The 19,688-nt window shown below is 33.2% G+C and overlaps 2 protein-coding genes and 1 non-coding gene across 3 annotated transcripts; 2 read left to right on the forward strand and 1 right to left on the reverse strand.

Annotated features, from left to right (window-relative positions):
- The first annotated feature begins 3,726 nt into the window (after nucleotides 1–3,726).
- On the forward strand, nucleotides 3,727–4,828 carry LOC102669386 (uncharacterized). The gene is made up of 2 exons (XM_006587951.1): nucleotides 3,727–4,173; nucleotides 4,250–4,828. Exons 1-2 carry the CDS (start codon nucleotides 3,727–3,729, stop codon nucleotides 4,826–4,828), a joined length of 1,026 nt encoding a protein of 341 aa, XP_006588014.1.
- Nucleotides 4,829–13,904: 9,076 nt separating this feature from the next.
- On the forward strand, nucleotides 13,905–14,009 carry MIR169K (microRNA MIR169k). The gene has a single exon (NR_048879.1). It is a non-coding gene; the product is annotated as a microRNA MIR169k (primary transcript).
- Nucleotides 14,010–18,206: 4,197 nt separating this feature from the next.
- Nucleotides 18,207–18,860, reverse strand: LOC102669647 (uncharacterized). The gene has a single exon (XM_006587952.1). The coding sequence runs from the start codon at nucleotides 18,858–18,860 to the stop codon at nucleotides 18,207–18,209; it is 654 nt and encodes a 217-aa protein (XP_006588015.1).
- Between the last annotated feature and the right edge of the window lie 828 nt (nucleotides 18,861–19,688).

Below are 19,688 nucleotides of genomic sequence, written 5' to 3' on the forward strand. Positions count from 1 at the left end.
ATGTCTGCACTAGTACCTGTGAGATTTTTGCTATGGTTTCTGCATCAAGCCCCCCTTTGAGTACCCTGAAAAGAACAGTTTCATCAGATGAGGAAAAATGGTGGAGCTGCCGAATAGATGAGTTTGAATGCCTCAAATAAGTCTTCTACCAAATCTTTATGCCATACCATACCATATGATTTACTTTTACAGCCAACCTTAAAAATAACAAAATGATCAACTGAACAAATAAATCAAGATCTATATAGAAATAAAGTTTACTGTCATGTACAAAAATTATATTATACAACCCATTGTCTCCTCTACTAGCAAGAAAAGAGAAATAGAGACAATAAAAGTATATATTTATCTTAATAGTCAATATTTTCTTCTGTACTGTGTTTGTATTTTTCATCTATATTCCCCATCTATCATATTTTTATCATAAATTTTTCTAAATGCGTAAAAGATAAATAAATAGTACTCTCAGCAGTATCTTGTCACTAGCTAGTTTCTGAAACCAGTAATTACTTTTTTCTTTCCTTGTGTACTGTGGAGTTGAGGAAGTCATGGAGGTAGGGGGAGAACTTGTGTCGCCTAGACATTTTTACAACCTAAAAAGATTTATGACATGAAGACCTAGTAACAATATGAGGTAATGTAAGGATCAATATTCAATAGATGCCAGAGCCAAGGAATAGTGCAACAGCTTAGCCAATTGTATGTGTTTCAGTATTTTGTAAAGAAGGTGATGCAGAAGGAGAAGAGCTTAATTCTTTGGTACTTCCCTACAAAAATCTAGATAACACCAACATAAGACCATAACTTTCACTCTCAGTTTCAGAATAGATATCTACTGTAAGTCTACAACCATGCAGACTGGCAATAGTAACATGAGTTATTTGAAAATTACCACAATCATTACTTGGTATAGGGTCATATTCCTTACTAATAACAATACATGCATACCATTGTCTTTTTGAGTAATCTTTACTTCTAGTTGTTTCTTTAAGAACTTAGTAGGTCCATGTGACAACTTTAAATTATAAGAAACTCACATTAATAACTTCATGTTGTAACCAATTAAGTTCTTATAATATGAAATAATACACATCCTACTAAAATCAAAGATTTGGTTGTAGTTTACAGGCAGGAAATACCTGGGTTGATAGGAAATCCAGATCAACTCCTTTTGTTTGATGAAATTTGAGACATTGGGAAGTGCTTTCCCATTTGTTGAATGAAACTGTTATATCCCAAGGCGCGTATTGGGAAGACCCCGAATAGTAGCACCTGCTACGGCTGTATATAAGTAACTTTGTAGAATTGAAATCCTATTTCAACCTTGATTTTAAACCTTGTTTGGTTTTTGGCTCTGGTATTTAGGAAGACAGATAATATTTGGTCATACTTGATCGACTCCATTATTTTCTCTTTCAAAAGCCTCAGTCAAATGGCTGAGAAAAACCCATCACGGATGTCCTGAAACTAACAAAAACATCATACTTTATTTGAGGAGAATTGTTGTCGGACATTAGTTTTTCAGGAGCATTGTTGTCTCACGTGGGTTTCTTCTCAAAGCCCTTCAGTTTTCGAAGTACTACACCAGAGACAAAGATAAGCAATACACAAGAGCCAAGGAAACGCAACATATTGAATTTCCAATAGAGTTCAGAGACAGAATATGGTGTTGGATTGGAACAAGTGCAGACGAGATATTTCTTTGTCTCCACTTGATACCTGAATGTGTATGAAGCACAAGGTTACTGGAAAGAAAAACAGAGTTAGAAATAAGGTGGAAAAGAACATGCAGTTTATTGAAGAGAAACTAATGGTTTGGGTGTTAGCCAGGTTAGTGTAGTGTACTAGACAATTCTATTTGTCTATTTGATGACGAGCTTGCAGCTACAAATTCAAATATTGGTGCATTTGATTGAATGGTTTGGAAATTAAATGTGTTTTTGTGTATTGTCTTAGCAATAGCCATGGGTGGGGCTATAAGTCAAACAGCGTGTTTAGACTAGGATTGATTTTCTATACCTATCCATCAATTCAAAATAATGAAAAATAGACTCAGAGACCCAACTCTAAAAAGTTTTAAGCAAATAAAGAATGTTTTCAATTATTTTCTTAAATTAAAATTGGTAATAACGACTGCATTAATTTTATCATTTTCTCATTTTGGACAGTACTCTCCGGGCACATTGTGATAAACAAAATATTCTCAAGCCAAAACTTTCAGAAGCTTCAGCCGAAATCGATAAGTGTAATAATTTCTATTTGTTTCATTTTTCTTTTCATTTGCCTATTTACACGCTGCCTATTTTTCTAGAAATTAAATTCTGTAATTGATGTTGGCACCAAAATCGATTTCTTAGATTCCAGACTAAATTTCCGGAAGTGTTACCGGGAATTATTTTTCGGAAGCTTGTGTCAGAAAAGGGTTGCTTCAGCCTTGCTATAATGACTCATTCATAAGGTCAAAAAATAGTTATAGTCCAATAATTAAAATTGGAAGTACTGTTTACCAATCAACAAAAGAATCCCGTAATACACAACTCAAAGTAATATGAATCCTTGAGATATATTTGGATTAAATTACAAAGACAAAATCACATATCAAACTTTGAACTAAATCATGGGCAACAGGATATATGTAGTAGATGAAATTCAAAGGACAAAGGTTTATTTCCCGCTAATAAAAATCAACAATTAACATTTATCAATAAAAAATAAAATTCAAAGGTTTGTATCAGAAAAAAAAAATAGGTATCCCAGAAAGCTATCACGGAACCATGATGGAAGCAGAGTACTGTAACAAGCTTCAACTGTGATTTAGAGCCTACATTAATTTTCAAATTCAGGCCTCATACAAGGAACTATCAATAATCATAGTATCATAGTTTATATATATACAAAAGAGGGAGACAAAGCAAAAGAGTGTATGTGTGAAGTGATGTGGTAACGACAAAAGGAATTGTAGGTAAGACCGAACAACACAGTTGTTGGAAATCTAAAATAACGTCTTGTGTGCTTGAGTGAGGTGTTGCAACATAATTCAAGCTCATATGTGCACGTGAGAAGCAGAATAAAAGTCAGAGAAAATTAGCTACTTTGTTGGAAGACTTTGTCAAAAGTCTGTTGCTGGTTTTTTGGCTATTTGTTAGGAGCAAATTTGAGTTTCTGTTTTTAAGTTATTGTTAGCACCACTAAAGTAGGATTGTTAGACATGGTTAGTGGAGATTGTTAGCCAAGTTTTTTAGTATTTAAACATTGTATTGTTCAGCATTTTAATCAAGAGGAAAGTTCAGCTCTTTCTCATTATTCTGTCATTCAGTTTTGTGATCTTCCTCTGAAATCTAATATTTGGTATCAGAGCTAACTAATTATCCGGGTTCATATCCAGGGAATTTTTGAGTGAGAAGAGAGAGCACTTAAACACAAGGGTAAACACAGGTTAGAGAGTGAAAAGGTTGTTCATAATGCAGATCAACGGATCCGGAATCGCCACTTGACAATATCTTTAAAGGCATAAATTATCAGTTTTGGAGCTTGAAAATGAAAACATTATTCAAGTCTCAAGAACTGTGGGGTTTTGTTGAAGATGGATTTGAAGATGCTTAACCTCCAGAACCTGATCAATAATTGAGAGAGAAGAGAAAGAAAGATTCCAAGGCATTGTTTTTGATACAACAGGCCTTGGATGATGAAATCTTTCCCAGAATTGCCTCAGCAACCACATCCAAGATGACGTGGGATACTCTAAAGCAAGAGTATCTAGGTGGCAAGAAGGTGATTACAGTGAGGCTGCAATCACTAAGGAGAGAGTTTGAAACAGCTCTAATGACGGACAAAGAATCTGTCCAAGAATACTTGTCACGTGTATCCACTGTAGTACAACAAATGCGGTCATATGGAGAAACAATGACCAATGAGCATGTGGTTGGAAAAGTTCTAAGAAGTCTCACAAACAAATATGACCATGTTGTAGCAGCTATTGAAGAGTCAAAGGACATGGCAGATTACACCTTTGATGAACTCATGGGATCCTTGCAAGCTCATGAGGAGAGGCTCAATAGAAATGGTGAGAAGAAGGAAGAGAAGGCATTCCATGTGAAAGGAGAATCCTCAAACAAGGAAAAGACAGGGCAATTCAGTGGAAGAGGTAGAGGAAGAGCTGGCTCAAGAGGAAGGGTCCGTGGAAGAGGACAAAATAAGGAAGGAAAAGAGGCAATCATATAAAGGTCCAGTCAAATGTTACTATTGCAAGAAGCCAGGCCACAAAGAAGCTAGCTGCTGGAAGAAGGAGGAGGATGAACAAAAGGGTGATCAAAAGTCCAATTTTGTGGAGAATGAGCAAAAGTTGTTCTTAGCACAAAGGGCAGCTGACAATGATGCAGGAGGTGACGTGTGGTATATTGACAGTGGGTGCTCCAACCATATGTCAAGTGCCAAGTCTATGTTCAGAGAATTGAATGAATCTTTAAAGAGCAAGGTGAGGCTTGGAGATGAAAAACAACTTGAAGTGGAAGGAAGAGGCATGATTGCAATTAAAACTGAGCAAGGAAACACTAAGCTATTATATGATGTGCAGTATGTGCCAAATTTGGCTCACTATTTGCTGAGTGTGGGTCAATTACTTAATTCTGGATATTCAGTACTGTTTGAGAATGATTTCTGTTTGATCTGTGATAAGAAATCCAAAGAAGTTGTAGTAAAGATTGTTATGGGGAGAAATAGAATGTTCCCTCTTGATTTATCTGGCAATGTGAGCAAAGCACTGACAGTTAAAGGAGATGATGATGCCAAGCTGTGGCATCTGAGGTATGGTCAAATGTGCAGGGACTGAAGCTTCTGAGTTCCAAAGACATGGTGCAAGGGCTGCCTAAAATTGGTGAGCTTGAGTTGTGTGAAGGATGCTTATATGGAAAGCAGTCAAAAAGATCATTTCCTAGTGGCAGAGCTTGGAGAGCAAGTGAAAGTTTGGAGCTACTGTATGCTGATCTCTGTGGACCAATACAGACAATTTCTCTTGGTGGAAGTAAGTATTTCTTGCTTATAATTGATGACTACAATAGAATGAGTTGGGTCTACTTTCTAAAGGCTAAGTCTGAAGCCTTTGAAAACTTTAAGATTTTTAAGGCTATGGTTGAGAAATAATCTGGTTTATGTGTGAAAGCCTTAAGAACAGATCGTGGTGGTAATTCATCACATTTTGTGAGGAGCAAGGAATAAGAAGAGAATTGACTGCACCATATACTCTAGAGCAAAACAGAGTAGCTGAAAGAAAGAACATGACTGTTGTAGAAATGGCAAAAAGCATGCTCAAAGCTAGAGGTGTACCAAACAACTTCTGGTGTGAAGCTATAGCTACTGCAGTGTACATCCTCAATGTCTCTCCTACAAAGGCAGTCATGAACATGACACCATTTGAAGTATGGAGAGGAGAAAAACCATCTATAAGTCATTTAAGAGTTTTCAGTTGTTCAACTTATGCTTTGGTTGATTTGAGATCTAAACTAGATGATAAATCTGTGAAATGTGTATTCATTGGCTATGCTGCTCAATCCAAGGCATATAGATTGTATAACCCTCTTACTAGCAAGATTATGGTCAGTAGGAATGTTGTGTTTGATGAGAATGCAGGCTGGAATTGGGAGCAAAGAGAAAGTTGTGACAGTATTCAGCAGAAAATAGTTGGGACTGATAGTTCAGGGGAGGACTCAATTGTGCCAACAAATGATCAGCAGTCTCCAAGTCCTCCTACAACACCATCATCTTCAAATCACAGCTCATCATCTTCTTCATGTCCTTCATCATCAAGTTCATCGAATGATTCTGCACCAAGAAGATACAGGACTCTTGCTGACTTGTATGCAAACTGTGACTTTGCACTGATGGCAGCAGATCCAACCAGTTTTAATGAAGCTAAAGATGAAGTTGAAAGGCAAGATGCAATGAAGGAGGAAATCAAGTCCATTCAAAAGAATGAGACTTGGAAATTGGTTGATCTTCCCAAAGAGAAGAATGTTATTGAACTTAAGTGGGTATTCAGAACTAAGTTCAATACAGATGGGAGTATTCAGAAGCACAAAGCCAGGTTGGTGGCAAAAGGGTATGCACAACAAGAAGGAATTGATTTTGAGGAGACATTTTCACCAGTGGCAAGATTTGAAACTGTGAGAGTGGTATTAGCTTTGGCTGCTCAATGGAAATTGGATGTGTTTCAGTTGGATGTAAAATCTGCATTTCTCAATGGAGACTTACAAGAAGAAGTTTTTGTTGAGCAACCACTCGGCTTTGTCAAAGATGGTGAAGGAGGCAAGGTTTACAAGCTGCAAAAGGCACTTTATGGACTGAAACAGGCTCCAAGAGCCTGGTACACCAAGATTGACTCATTCTTTCTTCAAAATCAGTTTGAGAGAAGTTAGAATGAACCAACTCTCTATGTGAAAAAGGAAGGCTTGAATGGATTCATTGTTGTCTGTCTTTATGTCGATGACATCATCTACTTTAGCTCCTCTCAGAAGCTGCTAAATGAGTTCAAAGCATCAATGATGGAGCAATTTGAGATGACAGACTTGGGACTGCTTCAGTATTTCTTGGGGATGGAATATTTCTATGCCAGAGGAAGTATGAAAAGTATTTGCTGAAGAAATTTTCAATGAAAAAATGTGAAACTGTCAGAACTCCTATGAATCCTAATGAGAAGCTGCAGAAGGAGGATGGCACAAGAAAAGCTGATGAAAAGCTGTTCAGAAGTCTTGTAGGAGGTCTGAATTATCTCACTCACACACGACCTGACATTGCTCATGATGTAAGTATGGTATCTAGATACATGCACTCTCCAACAAAGCAACAACTAGGTGTAGCAAAAAGGATTCTGAAGTATGTTGCAGGATCAACTTGTTTTGGAATCTTGTATGAACATATCAGTGAATTCAAGTTAGTTGGCTACATAGACAGTGACTGGGCAGGCAGTTTGGATGATAGGAAAAGTACATTAGGGTCAGTTTTCAGTTTTGACTCAGGAGCTATCACTTGGAGCTCAAAGAAGCAGGATATTGTGGCTCTGTCATCATCTGAAGCAGAATATGTAGCTGCTAGTGCAGCAGCAAGACAAGCTGTTTGGCTTAGAAAGTTGTTGAAAGATTTATGTTGTGAGCAGGAAGGAGCAACTGAGGTATGGTGTGATAATAGGTCTGCGATTGCTATGACAAGAAACCCAGCATTTCACGCAAGAACCAAGCATATTGAAGTTCAGCATCACTTCATAAGGAAGCTTGTGTTAGAGGAAACAATCGCTCTAAGATTCTGCAGCACAAACGTCCAAAATGCAGATTTGTTTAGCAAGGCTTTAGCTCAAGCCAAATATCAATTCTTTATGGAGAAAATTGGTATGTATGAGTTTGAATTAAGGGGAGGTGTTGCAACATAATTCAAGCTCATATGTGCACGTGAGAAGCTGAATAAAAGTCAGAGAAAATTAGCTACTTTGTTGGAAGACTTTGTCAAAAGTCGGTTGCTGGTTTTTTGGCTATTTGTTAGGAGCAAATTTGAGTTTCTATTTTTAAGTTATTGTTAGCACCACTAACGTAGGATTGTTAGACGTGGTTAGTGGAGATTGTTAGCCAAGTTTTTTAGTATTTAAACATTGTATTGTTCAGCATTTTAATCAAGAAGAAAGTTCAGCTCTCTTTCATATTCTGTCATTCAGTTTTGTGATCTTCTTCCTCTGAAATCTAACATGAGGAAACAAACCATAGTTACCAGGTATATCATAGAGGTATGAGCATGCAATTCGTCATTTTTTACATGCGTATTACAAGATTTTCTTTAGAGCAAATTACACTCATTCCTCCTAAAATTAGTATTTATTACATTTACACTTCCTCTCTAAAATCACATTTTTTTTTGTCTCCCCTGAATTGTCACCGTTACAAATGTGTCTCAACTACTGATCTGGAAAACGCTTATGAAGAATAATATAAGAGAAAAATTGTGAATATCACATGCATTTGATTTCTTGTGAGAATTGCAACATCAAATGGGAAATGCAATTTAGAGGATCCAAGAGAAGAGAGATTAAATACTGCATTTGACAACTTAACCTAGATTTAAATGGACAACGAATGGGTGATTTATAGATCTTTTAGTAGAAGAGAGATACAATAGAAGATATAATTCCTCATACATTGACACATAAACAAATAAACTGATGGTAGCATATGACTTTGTAGCTCAGGATTTATATATTATAAATAGATAGAAAAAAAACCTGAAAAGGAAGAAGAATATGTATTGTTTTCGTTGACATATGGTTAGTAATCTTCTAATATTTTTGAGTTCAAATGTAGGCCTGATAGAGTTTGCCAATTTTGGATTTATCCAACATTAAGCCTTGTTAAAGGAAACATCTTAAGTATGGAGGACTAGTCTCGGACCCTTAAAACTGTGAAAAAACCCAGTATATGGAAAAATTGTGGGTAAATTATTTCTTAAAATGGAATGATACAATTCTTTTTTTTGATTTTGAAATGATGTGATTCTTTTTAGATGTTTTTATTATAAAAACATGTTAGGAATCTAACTTAGTAAATTATGGTACACCCTCAACACCACATTCCTTCTCCTTCCTTCCTAGATCTAAACAACCTCTAGCCACCCCTTGTTGTTGATCACCGTGCACCGTTATCAGAGACGATTTTTGAAGACCATGTTTCATTTTCTTTTACTTCTCTCTCTTTTTTTCCCTTATTCTTCTCGGGCATCTCACACCCCATGTGTGAGCAACATTTAGTGTCGTTTGATCCCTTCACTATTGTTGTGCTGGTGTAGCAGAGATCAAGGAGGGAAGATCAAAGGAAGAGAGATTATGAGTTTGGTTTGAGGGTCGATAAGAAGGAGGAGGAGATGAGCCTCTACATAACATAAAACAAAAACAAAATAACAGTGTTGTTGATTAAATCAAATACGTCATGCTGAACTTGTTAGTACAAAAATTTGTTCGATAAAATGTTATCGCACCATCAAAACGGCGTAGAGCACAATAAGGATGTTCTCTTCCATATATGTGTTGGTTCATGGGGTAGAGAGAAGGGGAGACACAACAGCTGTTTCATTAGGCCTAGTGGTTAAGAAAAAAACATGTTAGGAATCTAAACTCATATCCCATCATTTAAGCTATTGAGTTTAAGTTAAACTCACATCCCATTATTGTTATCCACTCATCAAGCAATTCAATCGATTTGAATCCAATTTGATGAGGAAAAAAATGGCAAAATTAAACTTAACGCAATCAAATAATTTTGATTGATTTGTTTTCTGTTTTTTTTATTTAAAAAAAAAAAACAAAATCGATCTGTTATAACACATGTATTTATGGGGAGATTTGTCATGTACTCAAAGAAAACGTAAAAACACTTGTGAAAGATAATGAAAAACAATTGGTTTTCATACTTTAAAATAATAATAATAATAATAATAAAGTCCTTTTATATATCTATTTTGTTTAAATGTATGTTGCTTAAATTTAAGATGATGTCAACTATTAAATTAGACACTTATAAATGTATAATTAAAAAATCTCAATCATATTTTATAAAACGTTCTTAATTTGTCGGTATAAATATCCAGGTCATAGATGTGACTAATCCAATAAAAACAGACGTGACTAATGAAAAAAGTCGCATAACTTCATCTTATAGCCATTTATTTAACTGTGTTTGCCAAGAGAATTTCTTTCTTTAATATAGTTTCATTATTTGAATATAAATTAATTAATATCATTTTTTATTTGCAGAAATTACACATGATATCAAAGAGTTTATAATACAACCTGCTCAATCAATTGAATAAGATTTTTTTGGTAAATAATTAATATATATATATATATATAGCATATTATATATAATTTTATATATATATTTTTAGTATTTACACATAAAAAATAAGTCCAAATCAATCTAAGAAATATTTTTTATCGTTCCATTTTAATCTTCAAAAATATTTTCCTCGTCAAGAACTGTCTTAAGAAGGAAAAATTTTAATGTTTGCAGTGAAAAAGAAAGGAAGTTACTAATAAGTTTTTTTAGCATACCAATTAAGGTCCAGTAAAAAAAATATTAATTAGGAAATTAAAAATAATTTTTGTATGAAAAAGTATATTACTATCATATTCTATTTTTATTTTCAATTTAATTCTACAACGATTTTTATAGTATTTTAACGTGATTAAAAAAAGTAGTATGTATACCATTATTGAACATACTCTGCTTACAACAATATATTTAGGTATGTCCTGTTCTAGTCTTCGTCCGTCTGAATGAATAGCATTTTCCCACTCCTCAATTAGATGCTAATTAGATGCTGACGATTTTGTTTTTGAGAATGTTATTCTTTCTTAAAGTTCTGAAAATCATTCAACAATATCTGCTCATCAACATTTCTAATTATTACTTTTATGATATTAGAGTTTTAAATTGTTTATTAGAACAGTAACTATAACTTTGTTTAATTAGCATAATCGTTATTGTTCTGTAATTATTTTAAAGAAAACATAAATAAGGGAGAAAATGATATTGCATCCCTACTTTTAGTCCCGGAATGCTTATGACAATGATTGCTATTGTAGAATTCGACTTAATTAGTCTTGGTGTACATGAACAAGATATTCCATATCTATCTTTAGCTGATTTGTTTTTCCCTCTCTTTTTTTCTTCTTTACAAGCAAAAACAAATTTTATCATGGCTTAAATATTTTTTTAACTCTTGTAATTTAATATTTTTTTGACCTTTTAATTTTTTTTCTTAGTCCTTATAAATTATATTTATTTTATTTTTCATCCTTTAAGAGCTATCTAAATCATTTCTTCATTGTTCAAAGTGCTATTTAAATCACTTTAAGGACAAAAAAAAATATAAATTACAATGGCTAAATATATTTAAGTCTTTTATTAAAGAATTTGAGAGGAAAACTACTTAAAACAAATATCACATATATAGTGCATATAATTCCACATAAGGATAAAAGAAGATACATTCAACCCAACCATGTTTAAGAAAGCATCTTTTACACTTAGATGACATACTTACTCCTAAATATATGTAACGATTGGTCACGTTAGCCCGACTATTCCAAATCACTCGATGAAATATAGTGTTTGGACTTAAACTTTTTAGTCCAAACTAAGTGTGAGTTTTTAGTCTAACCCAATCAAGATCCAGTGCAGGACAAAAGCCCATTAAAAGTCCACAAAAATGGAGCCTTTATTGGGCTTGAGCTTCATTTTTAGGCCCAAATTAAGTTTGAAGTTCTTTTGTCGTGCCTATTATATATGACCCACAACCCGCATTGGATCAAATAACCTGTTTGACCACTATATACACATTCTTAAGGTGGAGGTATTAAAAGTGAACTAATCCAATTCAACTGAGTTGGTTTATGATGAATTGCTTAGAAAGTATGTAGATTCAAATGATTCACTTTTTTTTAAGAGTTAAAAAGAATATACTCTAGCTTAATCTACTACAAGTTGGTGAATTAAGTGGGTTAATTTACAAACTGTCTCACCTAATTTTAGAATAAAAATATAAAAGAATATATAAAAGTAAACATAAAATGTCAAAACAACTTGTTCAATAAGATATTAATTCATAACAACATATTCAAAGAATAAAAATATAAAATGAAAATGAAAATTTTCTGTAGTATAACGATGCTTATTATGGTTGAAGTACCTGGAACACATTAGAAGGAGGGTTGAACAATATTATGGATAAAAACTTGGTCTTTCAAAAACTTTGAAAGTTTTTCTAAAAAAGATATCAATGGACGATGAGTTTTGTCCAAGGGGTTCAAAATCACTTTGTGCTTAAAAACCAGTTTACAAAGCTTGGACACAATAGTGTAGAAGTAACATATAGAGAGGAACTAGTTATATAGAAACAGTAAAGAAAATACAAATGTTTTATATTGGTTCACCCCAACTCTTGGACTACGTCCAGTTCTCCTTCAAACCTTGAAGGGTTCCACTAATTAATTCTTTGATTACAACCAAATATTCTTTATGCCACTTCTGACTACAATAACTAGTCTCTAGGCCACTCTTGACAATACCCTTAATCTTCCCTTCAGATTAAGACCCAAGTATTCTTTGTCACTAAGCCACTCTTGACTTTTACAAACAATAGATGTTTGATGGAAAATGTATTCTAATAACTCAAAGAGTACTTACACAATAAGCTTGAATAAAATTAAACTTGCTAACTTAGCAGAGCTAAGATTCACTCAATTCGCTCAAGTTTATTTTGTCCAACTAATCTTACAACATTACAATACTTTGTTTGTTTTGTCTCAGATGATTCTTTTATGATTCGACAACCTTAAGATGAACATCTTCAAGTTTTATATAAACTTCAAAGCTTTGATCTGTTGAAAAATCCCAACTAGCTGTTGTCTAATAGCTTGGGCACTTTACATGAGGTTGTTATTGTGTATAGAGTGTGTGGGGACCACAAACATTTTCTGCAACATATCTTCAAAGAAGTATAGCTTATCAGTGTCGCATTGTACTCAAAGATGACTTTCAACGTACAAATCAAATATAACGTTAACAACATAAGACAAAAGAAATTAAGAATATCAAAACAAGATAATTTAAATCTTCCCTTTTGTGCGTTATGGGACAAATTGCTTACTGAACCTATGGACGTTACTTCCTAATGATTACTTTCAATACTTGAAATCGAGTAATTGTCCCATTGCCTTTGTACTATGAGCCAAGTGCTGAAGCACTTGTCTTCTTAAGATTGGACACTGAAGCAATATCGTCCAATGACTGATACTTTAGCTATCATCTATAACCTTTTTGTTCATACCTTTTGCTTGTTTCTCATAGAGAGAGATAAACATGTAGCTTAAGCATGAAAGGTTATCACAAAAAATTTATACTTTGTTAACATAAAAAATTTAGGAATTTAATTGTTTAGTAAAATCCAATATGACTTGGACGCAACCAAATTTAAAAATGATTAATTTCTCAATTACATCCATCAAACGTTGAAACTACTTTCTAAGAATATGGCATGCTTTCACTATCACCATATTTCTCACGTGCTTGTCTTAGCCAAATGTCTGTAGGTAAATTCAAAGTGTGTTTAGATAACTTTCAAATTTATTTTACTTTTTAACATAAAATCTATGATTGAATTAATTTAAATATTGTTGGAGTACAAGTGTAAGGTGAAATTTCATATCGTGTAAGGATGAAAAGGTTGAATAGCGTATAAATAAATAATAGACTCATAAACTTGAGCCTTAAGGTTTTAAGTTATTTTCTAACAATTGGTATTGCGACGATATATACAAGGTACTAAAACATGTTAGCGACAACGTCTAGACAAACTGTGGAACCTCCCTATCATATGTGTTTTAATTATATTTAACAATTTAAAATTAATTTTATTTATTAACTTTAAATATTCTCTCGTTGAGACATATTAAGATTCTATTCCAATTTTAATTTAATACATATAAAAAAAAATCAATTTGCGGTCAGCTTTATTCTATATATTGTGAGCTATCAAAGTCGTATCAACCGTCCATAATTAAAAGGATTTATTCTGCATGTGTCGAGTTTCTATTGCTTGCATGCAAACACTTTCTTATGGAAAGCTAGCTAACCTAGCTATGAAAACACATAAGAGAATAAGTAAAATATAATGCCACTCAATTGGAATTATCATTCCCATTATATTTCCATGCGTTAACCATTCCTCTCTATAATAAGCTGACAAGTAAGTCCTCCTGATGAACCACAATATATTAGACACTAATATTAATGGTTCATTCAGAAATATGGACTTTCATGCCTAACCATCTCTCTGCATTTGCTGGTTTTAGAGTGTTTGCAAGAAGAGGTAGGGAGTGATTTGCAGCCAAGAATGACTTGCCGGAATGCTTGCATTAGGCATAATATATAGTTGTATACTTTATAATCCGGCAAGTTGTTTTTGGCTACACTTTTTTCTCTTCTTCTCTTGTGAAACTCTATAAACCCTTATTTTTTGAGACACATTTACTATTTACTATATGTTGAACAACATCAAGAAAGGTAAACAATTATCTATGACTACTTATACTAGTTTAGAAATTGAAAAAAATTTGCTTGTTGTATATATAAAAGACGCAAATGCTTAATTTTATTTTTTCCTGTGTTTTTTATGTTTAATTTACTTATATATATATATATATATATATATATATATATATATAATTCTCATGATCTATAATATTTAAATTAGTCATGGAAGAAAGATTCATTCATCTATCTCTAACTTTAATCTATGACATGTATATAAATAAACTAATACATAGATTTAGGGGTAGAAAAATGTTGAAGAAGAATCCATATACCATTGTAACCTATTGAAGAGCTCATGATCCATATAGTGGAACAATCACGATAAACTTGACAAATGCTTGAAAAGGTATTGCCTATTTTAGTGTGTGCGTGTGTGTGAATCTTTGCAATGAGTTGATGTACGCCTTATTTATATTAGACTAATTAATAATGATATATTTCGTTTTGCTAACTAATTAAAAGATTATAATAGATATTCGTCCTTGTGATAACTGATAACAGTATATACATTATCTTACTCGTGAAAAACTCACAAGAATGCAAACAAATTAAATCTACATATCCACGTGACTTAACTCTTAAGGACCTATAGCTCATTCATAAGGACATACTTGAATAATTAATTTAATTAAATAATTATCTAATAATATATTACTATTTCATAGTTTATAAGCACTTAATTTGATAAATTTAAATCAATAAACTTAACAGTAAACTTATAAAATAAATAAATAGATAAAACTTATAAGCAACCACACTGCTATAAGATTCATGGTCGATGTGACGGTTATTTATAAGGAGTTTGAACTTAATAAATTGTTAAAGTACATCACCGGAATCAAGAATAGTTGACGAATATACATATAAATTAGGACTTAGTAGAAAATGGTCAAATGACCACAAAACCATCAATTTGTTGTTTGTTGTCCTTATCATTGACGTCTATGCATATGTTTAAACGTACCATAATGATTTGAGTGATAAGCGATGTGCAATCAATTTATAATTTTCAAAGTCAAATGATTATTTGTTCTACAGATTTATTTAGTGGTCTCACAATCCATGTTTGGACCTTATTCGATTTTATATCTTCACTCAACCTCTGAATATAAAGTGTATAGAATATTTCTTTCTTTTATTGATCCATATTGTATGGAATATTTCTACCTTTATGATTATCCTGCTAAAGTTAATTTCTGAACGGGACCAATTTGGTAGCTCAATCCCTTGCCAAGCCCTGCTTATGTTGATGCATGGAAACTATGCAATATTTCTGGCAATTTTTAGTTTTATCAAGTCTATATATGTTGGGGATGAGAGAGAGAAAATACTTTTTTCTTTTATTGATATTTTTTTAATTACTGTAATTAGAATTTTTAACTTTTTGATGAGAGTCTAAGGTATCATGGCCTTTTGTGTTTGTTATGAGATTAATTTTTAATTCGTGACAGGAATCAAATTCAAGTTTTTTTTTTTTTTTTTTATAAATTTAGGATTTGTTGTCGGCTGAATTACACTCCTTAAAGATGGAGCGAGTAATTAATCCCAAAAAAATTCACGAGACTATATATATATATATCAAAAGCGAAAATTTATTAAAACACTTGGATTCAGCACCAGCGGTGCCAATCCAAGCCCAAAATACAAAGCATCTAATACAAGAAAGAATAGAAAACTGATCAAGTGAGCATAAGACTCCCTAACTAGATGACAGCACATGAAAACAACTTATATAAATATTGATAGCCCACAACTTATATATATCATTGTATTGTTTATGATTCATAAAATACACGTGACATCTTATATGATACACTGATTTACGTATCAATTTTTTATGTTAATCTTATAATAGAAGCATGAACACATGACTCTTAATAGTTAGGTTCCCTAACTGACAAATTATCTCTAACCTACTAATATTTGAATATTTTTATCTATTGGCAGATAGTTAATTATCTACAAAGCTATACATTATTTACAAGGTACAATTATCTAATAGCTTTTATCTATAAGTTATAATTTATCTCTAACATTATCTACAAGTTACTGGTTATTATCTATAAGCTGAGAATTATCTGTAAAGGTGATAATAGCTCATACAAATAAGGACCCACAACTACACTTCACTCCTATAAATACCATGTTCCATCAAACCCTCTGCAATACACACGTTAGCACATGAACAACAAGCATGTGTCTCTCTCTTTTGCTCACTCGAGCTTATATTAAAGCACGTACTTGCTTTATCTCCTAACTCATATCTTACTTGAGCGTTAGAGTCCTTTATTTTGCAGGTCCCCCTCCTGCCCTCTTAATAAAGGTGTCTTTCGAAGTTGACGTGTGAAGTTCGGAATCCCACCTTAGTCATATTCACCTTGACGTGTGTCAACTCTGAATTTTGATAAGTACAATCAAATCTTTTAAAAGAGAAAACCAACCATTATCGTGATTTTGAGTTACTCCCCTTGAAACAAAATATTGCCAAAAGCTCATGAACTAGAGAGCATTGTGTAAATTTAACAAAATAATTGTATAACTCACTATGAAAAAGAAAAAGTAAAACTCCAATCAAATCAAGCGGTTACCAAATTGGCAATTTCTATCAAGATGTGTGGTGAATATGTAATGTCCCAAAAATTAAGATGATATATATATATATATATATATATATATATTTATTTATTTATTTATTTATTTATTTTGTTGATAGGATAGAAGATACATATGTATAATTTAGATAAGATAAAATAGGATATTTGTATTATATTCTGATTTTAGAACATATTAGTTTATCTTATATTTATATATAAGATAAGATATAAGAATTATTTTATATTTATATATAAGATAAATAAGAAAGTTAAGATAAGATGCAATCAATAGTAAATAATTAAATTGTTAAAAATTAGTATAAATAGAGATAACAAGAATCAAGGGACATCAACAAGAAAGAGACGTAAAAACAAAGAAGAAAGTGAGATAAAAACAATTAAAAAGTGGGAACACATAGGAAGAGAATGTCCTTTGATTATAGGATACATTGTGGGAACATCTAGTCTATATGTTTAAGAAGGTCTTCAAGAAATGAGTAAAATATACTCTTAAAACTTTCATGGTATAATTGTTTTGAGAATGTATAACTCTGTCTATGCTTTGGATAAAAGGGATTGAAATTTATGGGTATTCACAAGAATATGGTTGGATCATATTTGAAACCTTAAATATACTAGGTATGGTATTAAATGGGTTTTGTGACAGTAATTATGTTCTAATACCATAACAGCTCCTTCTATTTGCCTTTCGCACGAAATTATTATTATAATGGGGGAATTTGATGTTTCGATTGCCTTTGGTGGTGTAAGTATAAGCGAAGAATTTTCATGTGACTTAGTGCAATACTCTTAAAATTGGTAAACAACTTTGCAATTACATACAATCCTTATGTATTAGAGTTTGCTTTTAATTAGAACCATGACGTGACATAATCCTTGTAGAATAATAGTATGTAACTAAAATGTACATTTGGCTTCATTAAAGTTTCCTAAAGCATATGATTATGGCTTGATAAATAATAATAAATTTAAAAGCAATTTGAGTGGTTATAGTTTGATTGATTTCGAACAAAAAACTATGTAATCACTACTAAAAAAACTCCTTTTTATGATGCAATTTTAACGACGGTTGTCGAAAAACCGTTGCCATTTATGTAGTGATTGTAATTTTGTAAGTACTGTCAACATTTCAATGACGGTTTTCATGAAATCGTCTTTGAATACTCCAAAACAACGATAATTTTCACGAAATCATCATCGTTTTACAATATTCAAAGATGATTTCGTGAAAACTGTCTTTGAATGCAAACAATTTTAACTTTGAAATGTGTGTGTCCATTCCTCTTCTTTGGCTCGTTGTCTTCTTCGTGTTCTCCTCTTCCCAATGCCCTCTCTCCTCTTCCAAATTTTAACTTCGACACTGTGACCTCGCTAACCGTGTCCTCACTGCGCCTTCATTGACTCCACAAAGCGAAAATCAGAGATTCGTCATATCTTCAGAGTCCTATCCCATGAAATGGAGTAGATACTAACGGTGGGCCTCATGACCGCATCCGCATGCTTTGGAACCGCTTATCATGATGGGGATTGCAACGTTGTTCTTCGGGAGGAGAAAACGACGCAAACAGTCGTTGATGGTGGGGAGAGTGGCCAGCATGTGGTGGTGGTGGTTCTTGTGGTTTTGCCACACGTGGATCTTGCAATCTTGGTGGGTGGTGATGACTGTGTTGTTGTTGTTGTTGAAGGTGATGGTTTTGGTGGAGTTGGAGGTGGGTTGGGTGTTGAAGGTGTGGAGAGTAGTGCATCTGTGGTGGTCGTAAACGTTGATTTCATGGACGGTGGTGGTGTATAGGAGGTTGTTGTTGACGGCGAGGGAGGTGACATGAAAAGGGTGTGGTGTGAGGGTGGTGACACAATGGTGGGAGACAAAGAAGGTGAAGGTTTGTGGAGAGAGGTTTTGGAGAGTGGGGATGGATGAGAGGGTTTGTATGAAGAGGTTGCTTTCGAGGGAGGAAGTGTTGTTGTTGAGGGTTGTTGAAGATGGTGCTTCGGAAATGGAGGAGTGCATGATAGAATCATCACATGCATGCTGTTTTTGTTTGGGGAGTGAGATTGTTGAGTAGTGGGTGACGGTGGCACAGTTGGCGGAGGAGCATGTCTTTAGCCACCATTGGATCCACATGATTCTGTTTTAGATAACGTAGTTAGAGAGGCATTGCAAAATAAAGATGAGAATCACAAAGAGGAGAAAAGGAAAAGTTTGGCTTAAGCCAGGGGGGGAATGGAAACATTAACAATAGATAAAAGGGTGAGTAAGAGGAGAAAGAGAGAGAAAAAGTGGTTGGACACTTAATTTTCTCTGCTTTTCAAGAACTAAGTTTGTAAATGAACTTGTTTTTAATGTTATGGTGCTTTGTTTTGGGTAAAAAAAAAAATTTCAGGCAGAGCTAGACACGGATGAGGTGTTTACTCAAGTGACTTTACTTCTCTAAGCCAAATGTAAGTTAATTAATCTAATCTCTTTTGAGTTTCTGTGTGTGGAGTAATTGAGCAACCACGTCGTTTCGATGTGTTTTAGATCTATAGAGAGTTTGTTGTGTTGTATATTACTTGTTCTTAGTTTTTGTCTTTTTTGTGATTATTTTTGGTTGTGGTTTCTTGATCAAAAAAGAAAGAAAGAAAATTGTATGCCTTCAAATGAGAACTTTTACATTTAGTTGAATTTCTAATCTAATAACACTTATATAATGTTCATTTACTTTAACTTCTTGTTATATGGTCTAATATGTTTTTTATAGTTAAAATGTTGGTTCAATATGCTTTAGAATATGGAATTTAGTCTGTCAAACTACTTTCCATTATGGCTTAGTCAGTGCAACATGGAACCCTTGCTTGCTAGAAAAACATAAGGGTATCTGTTTGTATGGTTGAACTGATCCTTGGAATGGATTAGACTTTTTTGAATGGCATGGGTATAATTTGGTTCTCTTTAGTTTATGAAATTCCATTA

The sequence above is a fragment of the Glycine max genome, chromosome 9, assembly GCF_000004515.6.
Source record: "Glycine max cultivar Williams 82 chromosome 9, Glycine_max_v4.0, whole genome shotgun sequence".
NCBI lineage: Eukaryota > Viridiplantae > Streptophyta > Magnoliopsida > Fabales > Fabaceae > Glycine > Glycine max.